This window comes from Macrobrachium rosenbergii, chromosome 3 (assembly GCF_040412425.1).
Source record: "Macrobrachium rosenbergii isolate ZJJX-2024 chromosome 3, ASM4041242v1, whole genome shotgun sequence".
Classification (NCBI taxonomy): Eukaryota; Metazoa; Arthropoda; class Malacostraca; order Decapoda; family Palaemonidae; genus Macrobrachium; species Macrobrachium rosenbergii.
Window position 1 is genome coordinate 23,851,198 of NC_089743.1, and position 19,810 is coordinate 23,871,007.

Genomic DNA, 19,810 nt, shown 5'->3' on the forward strand with positions numbered 1-19,810 from the left:
TGAACTCCCACACACAACACACACACACACACATAAAAGGCAGTCTCTGACCATTGTCACCATTGTCACTTTGCACATAACGTCTGTAATCTCCTCTTCAAAAGGATTGTTAGTAAAGCCCCAAACACCATCTGTTCAAAATAACGATTTTCTTATTCACCTGTTCATTTGTACCAGGCAAATTTTAAAAACATTTATTTAGTGATGTTTATAGTTATGAGTATACACACGCACACATATATGTATATAATGTGTATATATACATACTGTGTATATATATATATATATATATATATATATATATATATATATATATATATATATATATATATATATATATATATATATATATTATATTATATTATATTATATTATATTATATTATATTATATTGCGTGGCTATATAATGAGTTCTCAGATGCCTGTCGTGGGAAATCACAGAAAACCTCCTAGTGACCTGAAATAAACACATTATCTTTAGGGAGTCACTCATCTCTTGAGAGAGAGAGAGAGAGAGAGAGAGAGAGAGAGAGAGAGAGAGAGAGAAAGAGAGAGAGAGAGAGAGTACCCGTAACCCGATTCGCTAGCAATGCGTGTCTGGAGTCATTATAAAAAATACAGTACTGTATAACCTGCAGAAGCTTGACCGGAATGTCACGCTATTCGTACTTGAATCACGATTCCATACCATCACTTTTGCCTTTAATGTTCGGCTGAAGTATGCGGAGCCGTTCCAGGGGAATCGTGTGAAGACATTTGGTGACTGGGCATTCAAAAACAAAATTCTGCAAATGCGAATCAGGATCGCTAAAACCTTCCGTTAAGATTAATAAGATTTCTCTCATGCACAACATCAGCAAGCATTCAATTTGAAAGTATTTTTGGTCAATATGAAAAATGAATAAATTAAAAGCCCTCAGTCAGCCTTTCATGTACAAGTATTTTCTAATAAGAATTAAAGAAAATACCCATTGTTTATTGAAGCACGTTATAATTTTGGACTGAGGAGTTGATATTTTAAAGTTGCTTTCGTGCTTCTCTGCAACCATCTTGAGTTCCTCTTTGGACGGGTCGATATCGTACTCGGCTAGCACTCTGCTGGGCACGTGTTCGACTCTCCGGCCGGCCAATGAAGATTTACAGGAATTTATTTCTGGTGATTGAAATTCATTTCTCGCTATAATGTGGTTCGGATTCCACAATACGCTGTAGGTCCCGTTGCTAGGTGACCATTTGATTCTTAGCCACGTAAAATAAGTCTAATCCTTCGGGCCAGCCCTAGGAGAGCTGTTAATCAGCTCAGTGGTCTGGTTAAACTAAGGTATACTTAACTTTTTTTTTTTGCAACCATCTTGAAACACGCAGAAGCTGCCACCAAAACGGGAAAGAAGCACAAATGAAATGAAATGAATGAGTGGGAAGGAAAATGCGGAAGTGAGAAAATAGCAAGTGACAGCGAACATCCAGAAGTGCTATATAAGGCGGAGAGGTCTTTTCCAGATTCCAAGACTCGATATAGCATCTGGTGGGTTGGGCTGACCCAGACAGGGGTCACTGGTCTCTTTCTTACCTGTCTGTAGGTCTCCCTGTCCTCTGCCACGCATTTTTCTATTCCTCCCACGCCCACACGCATTACCTTCTTTCTTATTCATTTGCTCTCTAATTTTTTACATAAACAAACGCACACATGCACACATACACATACATAATTATATATATATATATATATATATATATATATATATATATATATATATATATATATATATATATATATATATATATATATATATTTATATATATATATATATATATATATATATATATATTTTATATATATACATATATTTTATATAGAAATATATATATACATAGTATATATATATATATATATATATATATATATATATATATATATATATATATATATATATCATATGAGAAGGATACTCTAAGTTCATAGGACTATGTCACTGGTGTATGAAACGGCTAATTGAATGCATACATAATCACAAACATACACACATGTATATAGAAATATATATATATATATATATATATATATATATATATATATATATATATATATATATATATATATATATATATATATATGTAGTATATATTTAACATATATATGTGTGCGTGTTTGAGTACTTGCAAATAAGTCTGCATACGGACCAACATAATCTGTGGTTAAATTGCCCTGCCCCTCTCTCCAAATGGGAACCACCAGAGGTAACCGAACGCCAAATATTCCACGTGTCTGAAAATCACCGTGAAAACTCGAAAGGCTTGTGCGTGATCCAAGACAATAACAAGAGGAAGTAAATATTAGGAAATGCAAATAAGAAAGAAACTTCGGGAAAATTATAGGCCATTGTTAGTTTGCTTCGGTGCATTATACCGAGGTGCTGTTACAACTACAGGAGAGGACTCGGAATATATCAAGTTTCATATCAAGTTCTGGAACATCGGCTTCAACTTCAAGTGCCGAGAGAGAGATTTATCATGTTAAGAATCGGATTTGTTTGAGAGAGAGAGAGAGAGAGAGAGAGAGAGAGAGAGAGAGAGAGAGAGAGAGAGAGAGAGAGAGAGAGAGAGAGAGAGAGAGAATTTTCTCACTGGCATCTTGAAAAAGGAATCAAACCTCATCTTAAAGCGCAGTGGTAAAAGAAACTAAGCCATCTAAGTTCGAAACCTGATCTTACCGCGACCTCTACATAGAATCGTAGTAGAAATATTTTGTATAACAAATAAAAGGAAGTCCCTATAATTTTATAAACTTCGTATTGCTACACAAAATAGGAAGTAAAAGTCACAAAACTGAAGAAATCACGAATAATAATCAACAGGTGGGATTTTTACACCAAACTAGGGACAAGTCTACAGATATGAAATAGGGCTTTGAAAAAATCCTGAATGATTTTCGAATTAGAAAGAATAACTTCACGAATTAGCGTGTCTTTGTTAAGGGCCTACCAGACAGAAATGGAAGGAGATGCACTACATAATCAAAGATATTGATACATATTAACTGTAAGCATAAAAAAAGGTATCATCAAATCAGTATGACCTGGAAGCAAGCTAATACAAGGTAAGATATGCACCTGGACCCAAATGAAGAAAGATGCATTAAAAGAAAACAAAGTTCGTCCTTTTAATCCAATGTAACTTCGCGCAATGAGGGTTAGACTAGTTGAAGGGACACAGGTTGGAATTCCTAAATGTTACGGGAAAATTGGAAAGTGCTAAAATATGGACTGTTAAGGGACTTACCCATCGAGGAGGTATATAAATATATATAAATATATATAATATATATATATATATATATATATATATATATATATATATATATATATATATACATATATATACATACACTTACCCACTGAGGAGATTATATATATATATATATATATACATATATATATATATATATATATATATATATATATATATATATATATATATACAGAGAGAGAGAGAGAGAGAGAGATAACGGAGACACCAGACAAGACAAGCAGTGTAAAAAGAATGAATAAAGGAAAAGACAGGACACATGACCTCAGAAGAATCTCGTTCGACAAACTTGGAGTAAAACTCATCATTCTCATCACCAAATTCAATTGCGATCTCACCCACATTAATAATAACGGCAGGTTTCTTTTTGAGTTCATTAGTGGCTAAATTAACTTTTCCTCTCAGTTTCAGACACTTTCAAATTGAGTTTATTTTCATTGTCTTATAAGGAATTCATATCGAATCATCTCCGACGCTGGATTATATGTGTGTATTATATATATATATATATATATATATATATATATATATATATATATATATATGTGTGTGTGTGTATATATATATATATATATATATATATATATATATATATATATATACATATATATATATATATATGTGTGTGTGTGTGTGTGTATATATATATATATATATATATATATATATATATATATATATATATATATATATAAAATCTCTCTCTCTCTCTCTCTCTCTCTCTCTCTATATATATATATATATATATATATATATATATATATATATATATAAATATTAAATTCATATATATATATATTACAAAATATCAAATAATATTTTTTTACAGAAAATTAATATTTTTGAATACTGACATCGAATGAAAATATATTTAAATAAATAAACAATCGACTAAGTAGTGCAGTATTCATGTTTCAGGATATAAAATGAATTAAGATACACATTCCATTCGTTGTACTCTCCTAATTTTTAACAAGAATTACGACATCCATTTGGGCAGCGTATGAGTTTCAAGACAGTCCTGGCAGGAATAAGCATGGCTTTTATTGGGTGTCTATGTTCTACGGTTAAGTTCTGGTTACCCTCTGTCACGGTTCGTATGAATACGCCATTAAAATATAGTTAAGGGATTTCAATACTGTCTCTTTGTTACTATACCATTCTGATAGCGCTAAATACACGCAAATACTTATTCATCTTTTATGCCCGGTATTCATATAAAAACACGAGGCCCTTGACTTAATATTAGGTACGAGATGAAGTCTATTATTTCATCAACACGAGAACCCATTACAGAAACACAAGTTCTAGATCATGATGCTCTCCGAAAATGGAATTCAATTCCAAAAAGAAACGTCGTTAATAGAATCAGGAATTTGGTATGTCACTTGTTCTCAAATTTTTCACTTACTTCGTAAGCTATTGAGAACTTCGGAAATTTAAATATCACAGAAACTATCTTTCTGAATGACGCATTGAAATGTCTTCAATCTAATTTTTTTTCAAATGGGATTTACCAGCCCTTTTAAAATAAGAATACAATTTACAGTTTTTTTTATTCTTGTGCCCCGAAATGCCCTTTGGGTACATCGCGCTCCTTACAAAGCAGCAGCATCGTCCATGGTTCAAAGACTTTCAGGAGGCCAATGGCTGACTGAGAGGAAATAGGAAGAGTCCTCATTTCGGCGGTCTCTCTCTCTCTCTCTCTCTCTCTCTCTCAATTTTGAATTATCATCAGTCTTTATAAGAAGAGAGGCCAGGGAGAGACACAGAGCGGGGTGGGGAATGGGAGGATGAGGCAGCGGCGCCACACCACAAGAGAACTGACCTTTTCCTCCCCTTTTTTTTTCAGGTCGTTTGTATCTTGCAGGCCCACTGCCTCTCTCTCTCTCTCTCTCTCTCTCTCTCTCTCTCTCTCTCTCTCTCTCTCGTGTGATTTTACTTCAGATAACTTAAAATCTCTCCCTCATCTCTCTCTCTCTCTCTCTCTTCATATATTTGGAACTGCAATCCGCCTTAATAGTAAAACAACCCGAACAGAAAATAATGCTGACTATGAATTTCGCAGTACAATTCCGTTGTCCAACTGACTTCCTCAAATGTAATTTACTGTTATGATAAAGCACAAAGTCACAACCAAAAGAAGTAGCCAGAGAGTGTTTGCAACGTGGTATAATTCACTACATAAAGAGGTATTTTAGCAACTAACTCCTACACACATTCGGGAAAGTACTTTCATGAAGTTAACAATGGCACATATTTCTGGGTCCTTAGAGTAACCTCAGACAGATATTTAATTTAGAACAAATAAAATTAAAATCAACTCATCATTTGGAGTAAAAACAAATACGGAATTACATAAGCTTATAAAACAGAAAAAGACATATACGGACTAATACAAAAACACAAACACACGCATATATATATATGTATGTGTGTGTGTTTGTGTGTATTTACAAAAACAGTTAATATGAAACAACGAGTTCTCTTTATCCATTTCCTAATCATACGTTCACGTCTGGTAAAATCAGGAAAACTCTCTTCGTCTCTCTCTCTCTCATTTCCTACTAATCCACATCTAATAATGCCTCGTTTCCTTTATCACAATAACATCCATTTACTTAATCACCTTCCTTCCTCTTCCCGTCTTTCTCTTCCTCAATATCAAATCAACCTGTTCCCCAACAACCCATTATCATACCCCCGCTAAAACCGTGCCCCATCTCTTCACCCCTCATTCACTCGACATATGCCCACCAGCCTCCCGATATGTTCAAACACCGTTATGAGGAATCTCCAAGAAGTGATGCTCTTCACATGTTGATATGCGGACGAGAGAGAGAGAGAGAGAGAGAGAGAGAGAGAGAGAGAGAGAGAGAGAGAGAGTGTCGCTGCTTTCTCTCTCTCTCAAGATCTTGGTAGCTCTGTGATGGTGACCTACTTATTCGTCCTCTTCCCGTCGCGTGTATCTTGTGCAGGAAACAACATCGCTTATAAGGAATTCTTGGACCGAGATCCATCCGCACAGGCCGGGTTGGTGAATCTTCTTTGTTAAAAAAACCAGCAAGAGTAGTTACCTGCAAACGAGCTTGAAATATATATACGTATTTGGTATTCGATATTTGTTTATGTACACACACACAATAATATATATATATATATATATATATATATATATATATATATATATATATATATATATATATATATATATATATATATAGACAAAATACACGAAGGAAAGAGAAACACTGGAGTGCTGAGAGGCCTTTCTTAGCAGACTGCTACGTAAAGGACGCCAGTCGAAAGGCCTCACAGCACCCCGTGTTCCTCTTTCCTTCGTGGATTTTGTCTTTATTTATATATTCATCACGTTCCATATTTTCGTGATTCAGTTATATACACACACACACACACACACACACACACACACACACACACACACACACACATATATATATATATATATATATATATATATATATATATATATATATATATATATATATATTCTTACAGATTTCGAGGGGGACTGCAGTTTTTAGTTTTATAGTTAATAATCTTGGCCTTTCCAAAACCCCTCATAAGCCCATAAACTAAAGAAATGTAAAAATAACAAATAAGTGGTAGGTCGCCAAGTGAAAGTGGGTTTCTTAACAGTAATTTATTATTTACAAACACAACATGGGAGAAATTACCAAGGGAAACTGAACACATCCACTGAATTAATCAATTGAGGATTTACACAACAGCAATGATTGAGTGAATTGGATAGCACATCATTATTCGAAATACCGGCCACTTGCAAGTGGTCCCTGAAGTAACTTATCCAGCAACTCCAGTCGACGTTCTACCACTGAGCTCAGTGGTAGAACGTCGACTGGAGTTGCTGGATAAGTATCTGTGACGAGGGATCGCGACCCGGCAGTACCAATCCATTTATCACTTATAAATTCCCCTTCGGTGTTAATTCCCCATCGGGGATATTCCCGAGGTAGCGTGAATTTGATATTAAGCGACATTTGTAGCTTCATGATTATATATATAAATATATATATATATATTTTATATATATATATATATATATGAATCCTTTTACATTCATGAAATATGTACGTATTTTTAGTCATTTGGCAAATACGTAAGTGTATACGCACATACAGTGCGAACTTAAGATCTCCAAATGTACTCGAAAATACAAACATTCACGTTCCAGACTTACAGTCACTCTTTCCTGGAGAAAAACCTTAGTTCATATCAAAACACCTCTTCTCAGTTTTAAAGTTTTTCTCCCCTCTTACAAATAATAAATCTTCAGCTTCCTCGACAACTTATCTCTTAATACACGACCACCCCATTGTTCTATTATTTCTGTTATCTCTCGTTTCTCTGTCTTTTAAAGCACGGCATCGTGTATAACGGGTCTGTCCGCTTCATTTTGTCCAGTCGACTTCTAGTCTTATATTTTACATGATCCCCATCTCTAGTTTAACACCTATCGGCATCCATGGTCATTAATTCACAGGCAGTTACAACAAGCACAAGGCCTTTTAACATTTTTCATTTATCTAAGAGTTCTGATAACACTAATATAAAACATCCCTAGTTCCCCTTAAAAACCATGTATATACATGTATATACATTATATACATATATAAATTTTTATATATATATATGTGTGTGTGTATATTATATATAAAATTCCGTTTACGCCTCAAGTCCTGTACATAATGGCACATTTATACACAAATGGGTATACATAACTGATAAATAGATAAAGACCGCTGAAAATAGCACACCAGTGTTTAAGAGGTTGAAAGAATCAACCAAAGCAACAGTTAGAAAGCAAGTCTAACGATGCAATGTATAACGCACGAGTGAGCCATCACAGAGAGTACACAAAAAATGTATCGCGTATGCTTTGTCACAGGACCTGGTATTTGAAACCTTTCAAATCAACGCAAGCGCGTCACTGCCGCCCCCCCTCTCCCCATTGTTATTAGAATACACCGCCTCAAGTCTCATTGGCCTCAGTGGAAGAGGTTAAAGATCCACTACGGGGATCAGATGCATAGAAAACTGTTTTTATGTGGCCCCTTTACCTCTTATCTGGAGCGGCAATTGCCAAAATTTTAATTCACTTCTCACTCTACTCGCGTTTTACATGCAATCAGTGGTAAGCTTTGGGCATGATTTCGCTACAGTTACATTCAACAAAAAGCTCTCCTACCTTCTTTTCTGTTTGGGCATGGGGGTTTGTGCCTCATCTTTGTAAACCCATTTCATTCATTGCAGAGAGAGAGAGAGAGAGAGAGAGATTTACTTTCCTGTAGCATACCATTTACAGGCCTTTCATATGTATTAAGGTGAAACCATTAAATGCATTTGCAATTACAATAAGCGAAAATCTTTTTATACTAATAATCATATTAAACATTTCTGAGAAAGACCGAGCGATAAAGAGATGGGTTAGCTTATTAATATAATCTTAATCAGCCAAAACAACGAGAGAGAGAGAGAGAGAGAGAGAGAGAGAGAGAGAGAGAGAGAGAGAGAGAGAGAGAGAGACTGGCTATTAAAATTGATTATATCATATATGGATATGAACCAAATCCGCCAGAACACACACACACAGAAAACCTATGCTGGCTGGCTGACCTCGGGCAGACACAAGAAAAAAAAAAAAGGAACGTCGAGAACAAAAAAATGTCGAGAAACAAAATTGCCGTGAGAACAGCAGTTTCTTTCGTCCAAAGGAAAACGAAAAAAAGGGCACCGATGTTCTTTACACGCCAGAGAGAATCACAACTGAACAGTCTTTCAACAAGCTTTACAATGGGTGTCTTGGCCATGAGATGAACTTGGAAAGAGGTGTCATTGTGATCAGCTGTGCAAAGAAAAGAGGGAGGAGGATGAGGTCAACTGGAGTGACCCCTGCCTGACCTGTTCTCCTTTTAAAGTGTGGGTTAGCTGTCTGCCGGTAAGGGGAAGTGCATGTGCGCGAGGGCCTGTCTGTTGTTGCCGAGATTCCTAGTTAGAATCTTTGGCTTTTCATCTTTTATAAATAAAAAATACATATATACTCACGAAAGCGTGAAACGTTTATGTGAGCATGTAGTTTATTCACGTCTCGTTAAACTCGATCGCACTAAATGTGTAGGGGCACGTATCTTCAGTTTTGAATTTATGGAGGTCTGTTCACAAGCAATTTCACGCACATACTCGTATATACATACATACATACACACAAAGACACACACACAATATATATAATATAATATATATTTTATATATATATATATATATATATATATATATATATATATATATATATATATATATATATATATATATCTGTGTGTATCGTAAATACATCAGATTTTTCTTGCAGACAAGACTTAGTATTGTTTAGCTTTCATTTTTTACAAACAGAGAAATATTATGGCAGTTGGTTCCACCTTCGTGATTCTTAAAATTAGGAAAGGCGTTCCAAATACTTGAATCGGAACAAACTGTAATAAGTGATTCCATCGTTGAGCAAGTTCTCGATTCAGGGTGCTGAGAGACTGCCTTCAAGTACATCATGCACAAAAGACAGTATCACTCAAAAACCGGGGAATGTTGACGGTAAGAGACATAAACAGTTTGGAGGCGGTAGAGAAAGAGAGATACTTGCAGGCTATGCAATCATTCAGTTTTCTTTCAGCCTTGTCGTTTTTTCTAATCCCTTTAACAACGGAAAATGCAAGAACAAATAAGGAATCATAATACAACTGGAAGCTTTGAATCATGTCTCAATTTATCATTTTCTGGGACGTCCATTAATCTCTCATTGCCATGAAGATGTATCATTTAAATCCGCAGTTACAAAAAAAGACATATTTCTCTCTTTTATACTTGGATAGTTTTCCCTCTACACTGTCAAACTTTGTTGTTTGTTTTCTGCTTTCATTTTCCTTGATTCTTGTAATTTTCTATTCATCGATCGGGAGTTTATTGCATCCTTAGGGGCTAGACTGCATCATTTCATATTTCCCTCCTTTACCATGTTCCTTTATCAGGACAGCTGGACACACCAAATTTTTCCAGAATATAAAATTTTATCTTTCTGTTCTTTTTTTACAATATTTTTCAAATTGAAAACATTAAAGGCATCGCTACACCCAGAGCAATGGAAGTGCTGAATATAAGGATATTGCATTGACGAAGTGTCTGCATACATGATTATCCCTTTTATTGGGTTCTACTCTTGTACGGTGCCTATAAGAGTACAGCTGACTGTAACAGTGTCTCTGAAAGGTTGAGCGAAGGATGTGCCCAAGCCACCTCTGTCTCCCTTTCGTCAACGTGTCACTTCCATATACCTGTAGAACTTCCATGATTTCCCTTATGCAATCATTTGTAGCACTCTCCTGCCACCTGACGCCTAATATTCGTCTTGAAGCTTGAGTCTCAAATCGACAAAATCTTTTACAAGCAAGTATAATCTTATTTTCGTATCCCAGACCTACTTGGGTGACAACTATGAGAAGGGAAGCTCGAGATGAGAGCAGCATGTGGAAGATACAGCGCAGGAAAGACCATGAGTGACCGAAAGTTTGAGGCCCTTTGCGTTGCGATGATGATGATTCGTACAACCCATTAAAATTATCTTTTACAAACTTCCTCAATCAGCATTGTTTCTAGAACCTTTCAGATTACACAGATGAGGTAGAAATGCCTGATTTAAATATGATTTAAAAGTATCATTGAAAAGGATTAAAGAAAAGTGCATATTATCCGTCTCAACACCATTATTACAATTATATTCGTGGTTCACGTTTCGAATGGAATGACTTAAGCTTCTCGGAACACTTCACGGTTGCGTTGAGATAATAATACCTCCCGAGTACAATACAGCCAAGCCTGTAATCATCAACTTCAGAGTGAATCCTTAAGAAACCCATACCAACTGCATCGTACGCATACTGTTTCCCTTCCTATTATCTGCATGCGCTTTCTTGGATTCATGTCTGACGTTCAACCTCGCTTAGTCAGGAAACTAGGCCTTTTAGTCCCTCGGGGGGACTAATATGTCAATTCTTATGGTTATCAGAAATAGGAGAACCAGCATACCTGAGTATTATAAGCGTTCTCTATACGTGTTTACAGAATTTATGCCAATATAAGCATAATATACACAACGATATGCTATATCTCTTTATATCAAATACATATAATTATATACATATGTATATATAATGTATATATACATTATATATACATAACTGCTAATATGGTGTAAATAATTATGTAATGTGTATATATCTTATCTTTTATACGCAAATACTGTTTATTTTAATCGCTATTTCAGCCTGGAAAATGTATCAAGCGATACGAAACGTCTGCATCTTAATAAATGGAATAAGAATACCTTTCCATAGCTCCATTATGTCTAAATATAGATATGTATGCATACGTACATATATATTATCCTGTACAATCCTAATTGATCAACGAACTGCCCCTAAATCTGCATTTCTGAATATGAATATCTACATTGTTTTATTTATATGGCGGTTAAGAATGAATGCATATGAACCTTATATAGTTTCATTGTGTACGACAACGAGTAATATATTATCAAAACAAAAACCAAACAATGTGGTATATGGAAAACAATATAGTTCCTATTTTGCGGTAAACCCCAGCATGAGGTTCCACCAGACGGTTCATAAAACGCCAGTTTCTTTATCATTCAGTCTAACGAAGACAAAAGACCTCCCAAAGATGAAATAAGTAACTCAAGACAAAAGGAATTTTTTCCTCGTGAGAACCGCGGTCTTGGGAACATACTGTACACCACACCTTAGTCAGCAAAGTCTGTATAGACGCGCCATCCCAGCCTTTGGATATAGGTTAGTGAGGACAAGCATTTTATAGGTCACAGTCGGTCACTCACCCTACCCCGCCTAGGAACTCAGTACCCGTGGAGAGGCCTGTACCACTGCCCAGCCCACTCTCTCTCTCTCTCTTTCTCTCTGGAATGCCCATATGGCATAATGATGCTGTAAGGTTTATTGATACCCACCCACCCGCCGTACCAGTGCTGGGACGACCCACAATTCTTTTCTTCTTCTTCAGACACCAGGCCATGAGCCATTTGCTCTCTTCGAGCCACTCGCTCATAGAGTGGTCCATAGGTGGTTCTATTATACTAGTTTTACTCTTTGTTTTTTCTCTAAGTATTTAACATTAACTAACATAAAAATCTACAAACCTTAACTCATAGTTTTCGCTCTTTCCTGTGTGCATGACTAAGATAAATACGATCGATGTATTATATCCATCCTTCATAACTAAAATCATGTCTCTCTCGCTGAAGAATGTCTCATCTTTACCTACATTCTATGGAATAAGGTACTTCTCTCTCTCTCTCTCTCTCTCTCTCTCAATAAATCGAATCAACTTAACGCTCTGAGCCATATGAATTTTTTGTTTAATCTTACTGTTATTATTTTTCCTTTTATCTATTTGTCTATTTACTTGTCCTTTATTCTTACATATTGTAAACGCATGTATTCATAACATGAACGTATGTCAGTATCAAACCTAAGAATCTCTCTCTCTCTTCCACACACACACATACCCAAGACGGTTTTTCTGCCAACCCACACAGTTATCTTAGACGACCTACATAATTGGCAGCGCTGGTATCTGGCTCTATAAACCGTGGGATTTCTTGTCAAAGGTCACTTCTCGGAGAAATTGCCTTAAAAGGTTAAAGGCAGATTACATTTAACTATGGCATGACAAAAAGAAAGACGATTACAACATGCAATAGTTTTTACTCTTGCTAAAAAAATATATTAAAACATTTAGCATCTGACAAATAGGATAGAAATGCTCGTGGAACGTTTTTGCTCTAGTAACAGAAACGTTTCAGCTATTACAAATTAACAAATGTTGAAAAGTCTCATGTAATTTTTAGGATGAAACCTGCACGCTTTCAATCTAATGGACAAAAGAAACCTTATTAGAGCGCAAACATACTAAAAGATAATTGAGAAAACAAATTACAATGACTAATAAATAATGAGAACTACAATGTTTATTTCTGAAAAGAAAAATAAAAGAATGCTTTCACATGGTTGGAAACAGGTGTCTTAAGGGAGACACCAATAAATTTATGACGTACTAGCAACTCGTGACAGGGCATTTAACAAGATGTTTTTTTTTTTGTTTTGTTTACAACAGCAGCAGCAGAAAAAAAAAAAACGTACTCATCCATGAAAGACAGTTGACATGGTAATAATGTTGATTGCATGGATACATGGATATACACACTCGTAAACATATGCCAAGAGGCTTATAATGTATTTCATTTCATTCAGGTGATACAGGTAAACAGGAAGTAATTTTCTTCGGTTGCAGTTTTCCCAGCGATAAATGGAATTAAAAGAATCAGTGCAACAGAAAGTGTAAACAACGAATGTTTATGATAGCAATAACACTAATCTCTGTAGCTTGCTCGTGTACAGATTGTAAATAATAAAGTTTAAAATAAAAATATCAATGATAAATTTTTCTTCGCTTTCATTCCGGGAACAGCAAAATTGGCCGCTAGTCCCACAGTCGTATCTATTATGGATTTTATCTTTATGAAGATCTCTCCTCATTCTTCCTCTTCCCGAGGTCCGTTACAGGAATTGTCTGCCAACTCCCAGCCTACTTTCATAGAAAAATAGTATTCTTGCTCTATTAGCACGCAAGAATGTGCCCAGCCGCGGCCTCCTACCTTCGCATATTTCCATAATGCTTTTATCTTACGGTGTATCGGGGGAACCTTACGAAGCTGGCGAGAGAGAGAGAGAGAGAGAGAGAGAGAGAGAGAGAGAGAGAGAGAGAGAGAGAGAGAGACATAATTATCATGAAAATAATTTTAAACTCTACTAATGGCAAAAAGTGGGAAAACTCCATTAAGCATTAAAACGGAGTGTATGAACCTTTCCATACCGAATATCACTTAAAGAATAATAATGATAAACCTAGTAAAAGGAGACGTACAGAAATTAAGGAAACATATCAATAAATCTACCAAAACAACCATTAACAGCACTTCCAAACCAACTAAGATTTCTGAAAGGACTTGACTGACCTACAGTCCTCAAAAAAAAAAAAAAAATCCGTAAACGACTCTGACAACACTGAAACATCCAAACGAAATTAATCAAAGATGAATCTACACTGAACTATAATATCAACGAAAATTAAAGCAAGACGATGATCGTATCATCGCTTCCAAAACCTTTGAACGACAACAATAAACGATCAGAATTAACAATTAAATACTACTAAATTGAAACGTGGCATAAAATACAACACCAACCGCTTTGAAACAATGCCTCTAATTTTCTCGTTCTCTCCTCACACAGGTGGATTAGCTGTGTCCCAGTTCCCAGTATTCACTTTGTACGCCCAGAAGGTGTGCTTGCCCCCAGGGAGGTCAGCATGCTCTACCGCCTGGGCATACGAGACGGTGCCAGGGTTGGCACTGACAGGAATGTTCGCTTCTGAGGAGAGGCCGGCTGAAAACAGAACAGCTTGCGCTTCCATGTGCATCCTAGAAACTCAGTTTACTTGCAGGTGGGTACTATCCAGAAGTTGTGCAGAAAAGTTTATATTTGATTCTTTTAATTCTGGAATCAATTACTGTTAGGAGAAACATCTTAACATTGTGTGTATATACATATATATATATATATATATATATATATATATATATATATATATATATATATATATATATATATATATATATATATATAAAACTGAAGATCAAACATTGAATGATTAACTTCATAACATCCGCAGTGTTCTAATCTCCTTTAATTATATTTCCTTCACAAAAATGAAAACAAAATTCAAAAAACAGGTCGGCCTCCTTCAACTCAGCCAGCAAGACTTGCACCATGTCCCAAATCGACCGGAACATGGCAGGCAGGAAGAAGCTCTTGGCAATCCAGTCGGACGACGACTACATGGAAGTGAGCTGCGTGCCAAAGCCGGAGAAGATGTGCGAATTTCAGAGCCTGCGCGGCCGCATCCTCAAGACGGTGGATGCCGTCTTCCAAGATGTCGACAGCCCCGAAGAGTGTAGGAGCAGGTAAAATGAGTGATGGATTTTCATGTGTACAGGGGAGAAAGAGAGAGAAAGCAAGAGACATACGGCTGTGCTCAAGTGCAATACATTAAATTGGGAGAATGAGCGATACTAATCCCTGAAAAATTAAATTACGGTTTTAGAGGACTGAACATCTAAAAGCTAATTACTCATTAATGATAAATCTGGAAATAGACCAAATATCTCTAAAGCTCAAACACGTAATTTTTAAATTTCCACTGTCCTACTCCTACTTATACAACAAAATTTATTCCACCAGGTGCGCTAAATCCAACTTCACCTGCTATTCCTACGACTTCATGTCTGCCGGAGAAAAATCTGCCGGCTGTCTCACCACTCCTCTGCCACACTGGCCCACATCCAGGAACCTTACCTGGAGATCGAAAATGCCACCACACACGAAATGCAGTCATGCTACCAGGTAAGGCTCAGACAATGAAACGAGAAGGGGTGGGGCTTTTGAGTACTAACCCCCGTCCCTTTCTGTTGTTTGTTTGCTTCTCAAGTACGATAACGATTTATCATGCGTAGCTGGACATATTCAACATACACAACTATCTATATGAGCGCGTAAGGATACATTTATAGCTACTGATGGATCATGTCATGATTATCATCATCTTCCAGATCACTGTAGAATGCAGAGGAAACGAAATGTTGGCCAAGATCTCTACTTCGACTCTCTTCGATGGCAAAGTTTACGCGAAGGACAGACCCAACAGCTGCGTCATGGACATCCGCAATGCAACCGATTTTGAGATGATCCTGCCTTACAATGACGTCAACTGTGACGTCGTCCAGGACGGGCCAGGAATCTTCTCTTCCAACATCGTTATCCAGGTGGGCTGAAGGAAAGGGAGAATGACTGCCATGACAGGAAACAAGCAGTGTCATTTTGTTAATCGTTTCCTGTGTCATCTCCACACACGGAAGTCTCTTCAAAGACAGATCTATTTATAATCACATTTTCCCGACAATTTCCTCTTACAACACCAATCGCCCTGGATCCGAAACTGTCCACTTCAGTAAAAATCACTATCAAGCTTATTTTTGACTAGTAGAAGGAAAAGTTTAAAACTGTTGAATGCACATCTTGCTCGCAAAACCTTTTTGATGCCAGGAATGAAAAGGAAAAGACTTGTTAGCCATTCGTAGCCAGTTTATCACTTCTATAGGAAAAGGAATCCACAAAAACAATATATATTTTCTTGAATATTTTATACTTTTTAAGATACTTTTACTTGTTTAGGCTATATAACTATTCAATATCAATATGAAAAGTACCTTTTACTCAAAATATTTTTTATTTTATGTTAAGCAGTACTTCGAAACATATTACTATAATAATTCATATTCAGTCTGCTCATCCAATTCTATTTCGTATTATTCTCCAGTAAACTTCTCTCAAAGAATTTCCTATTATGCCACAAAATTCCGTTACCCCCCAGCACCACGACATGATCGTGACCTCGGCTGACCTGGGTCTGGCCCTGCACTGCAAGTACGACCTCATCAACAAGACTGTCACAAACTCTCTCATCTCCGGACTGGAAGTTAAAGGCGCCGTCGACACGGCCGAGTTCTTCCAGGAGACCGTCGTCGAATCGCCCAATGTTGTTATGAGGGTCACCGATCGTAAGGGAGCTGATATCTTCACAGCACAGGTCAGGGATAATATTTTCATACATGCATACAGACATACATATATGCATACATAGAAAATATATGTAATATAATTTTTCAATGAAAGGATCTTTGGTCATGAACGACGTACTCAACCAAAAAACAAAACAAAAAAAAAACAAAAAAAAAATACTCGCTTTGACGACAGCTACAGCTGACAAACGATAGTCTCAAGATAAACTTGCAAATCCCCAGGTGGGCGACAACTTGGCTCTACGATTCGAGATCACTGATGACAACAGCCCTTACGAGATCTTCGTCCGCGATCTAGTGGCCATGGACGGCCAGGATAACTCTGAGATCCTTCTCCTGGACGAGAATGGTTGCGCCACTGATCCTACCATCATGCAGTCCGTGGTTCAGGTGAGACGTCTATACCCGTTCGCGTCCATATACAAATTTCTGATGTAGTGCGCATGTTTGTGCATATGTATTGTTAAAGAGAGGTTTGTAATTAAAAAGCTAATTACCTGTACAAATTTGATAAATACGTATTTATTAAAACATTTTGAATATACATATACATAATACAGAAATATCTATATGAGAGAGAGAGAGAGAGAGAGAGAGAGAGAGAGAGAGAGAGAGAGAGAGAGAGAGACTCATTTAATGCTCATATACACTACTATAGAATAAACTGAGATCATGCACAAGAGAGAATGTCTCCATTACCATGACAAAAGGCAACTCACTCTCGAACGTCCCTACCCTGAGCAGGTGGACGGGGGCGTCGTGTTGCACGCTCCTTTCCAGGCTTTCAAATTCCCAGCCTCCGACGTGGTGCAATTCCGCGCCGTGGTTACACCCTGCCTTCCTGAGTGCGAACCCGTCCAATGCAACGTCCATGGCTTCGACGGAGTCGCCCGAAGCGAGATGTCCTACGGAAGGAGGAAGAGAGCGGTAAGAAAAATACTACTGCTACTGTTTTCACGGCTGCTGAACATTCATCATCAACGAGGGCTAAATGATTCTGGTTTAATGATAAAATGTTACCTTACATGTAGTACAAAAACTGTAACATGTAACAAACTGGCGTTATAACTAAAATATAGTCACTGTCACAATGCAAACTTATAGAAGTAACATTCAAACGTAACCCACAAAAAGCTAGAAAACAATGCGTGGAAAAGTAAAATATAATGAGAAATGATTAAGCACTGTCTACATTCGCAGGTCCAAGACACCGAGATCATGGTGGCCCAGTCCGTGCGCATCACCGACAAGTTCCAGTTCGCTTCCGCAATGCAGGAGGAGGTCGAAGTGGAGGCAGCAGAGGGCGCCTGCTCCTCCTTCACGGGAGTGGTGGTGGCCATCGCCCTCTTCCTCCTAGCGCAGCTGGTGCTCCTGATGGCGTGGAGCTACCTGTGGCACAAGAAGAGAGCCACCAAGCAGATCGACCCTTCCCCTCCTTCCCATTACTTCGGCACCACGTCGTCCAGGACGTCCTCCACAACATATCTCTCTAATTAAGTCATGTGCCCTGTCGTCTTTTCCTTCATTTATTTAATAGTCTTTGTTCTTTTCTCTCTCGAGTTCTTTAGAACATTAATCTGACGAAACCGAGCGAGGAAACATTCATTTGGTTTCATCATTTATTTTCATTTTAGTTTTCCCTATTAGGAGTTTGTTATACATGGCGTAACTGAATTATATACCATTTCCGTTTTGTATAAATGAACGGCATGGTCAATCTTTAATACCTCTTGCATTTGTTTTTACGCAACCATGCAATTCATGTGAACAGATGCTTATCTTCCTGAAAAAATAACATAACTGTACCAAGAAACGATCATTACAGCAGTTAATTATGTCTAATGTAAAAGTTACACAGCATGTATGACAAATGCACGTTAATATGGGCATCATGATGAATATGATCTACATATCATTATATCATTATAAACATGGCAAGGCTTTGGAGCTTTGTGAAGGGCATAGAATATTTATTTCCTTACTATACAAACTTTAGCTTAATTTAATTTTGGAATCTAGGATTCCCTATCAAGCAACTTAATATATTAACGTATTTATTTATTTTGCGCTGTAAACATCACTACGATCACTTTTGGGATATGCTCTGCTTTGTTGTATATCGACGTCTTTTCCACTTTGCTACAAAACACGAACAGAGAAAATAATAGGTAAAAAGGTGTTACCGGTTAGCGATTTTTCTGTACAACTGCAATTACATGAAATGTACCTGATTTATCATAGGTGAAATTAACCCAAAAATCAATTTATATACATACATACATACATACACGCGCATATATATACACATGCAAGTTGCATGTATTATTCACATAAAAAAAATATGGCTGTTTATTTGCACAAATGCAAATACTGTAAAGACGCCTCACGTTCTGTCAATGAAAGACAAAGCAGATCTTCCAATTCTGATGGGTGTTTACAAGCATTCTTCGGTTATTTTATCTCCTGCAGATATTCCTTTAGGTTGATGCTCTTACTAATAAATATTAAGAACACATTCGACCATGAACGCATCTGCAAGCGTATATTTAAGCATCTTTACCCGAGAAGTAAGGTAACATACTGTAAAGTGATTTATGAATCCTCTCGGCATTTCAGGTTGTGGATAAGTTACTCATAAGTAAAACTGGTTTTAAAAGGTGAATATCCACACACTGCATAAGTATG

The 19,810-nt window shown here is 36.7% G+C and overlaps 1 protein-coding gene across 1 annotated transcript in view; it reads left to right on the forward strand.

Moving 5' to 3' along the window:
- Positions 1-18,757, forward strand: part of LOC136853168 (uncharacterized) — a 73,358-nt gene extending 54,601 nt beyond the window's left edge. The window contains 9 exon segments of the mRNA XM_067128506.1: positions 14,721-14,931; positions 15,221-15,451; positions 15,729-15,784; positions 15,787-15,890; positions 16,097-16,309; positions 16,918-17,133; positions 17,348-17,515; positions 17,870-18,052; positions 18,326-18,757. Of these exon segments, the coding sequence (XP_066984607.1) occupies positions 14,721-14,931; positions 15,221-15,451; positions 15,729-15,784; positions 15,787-15,890; positions 16,097-16,309; positions 16,918-17,133; positions 17,348-17,515; positions 17,870-18,052; positions 18,326-18,622 (1,679 nt within the window). The 3' untranslated portion in view covers positions 18,623-18,757.
- The last annotated feature ends 1,053 nt before the right edge of the window (positions 18,758-19,810 follow it).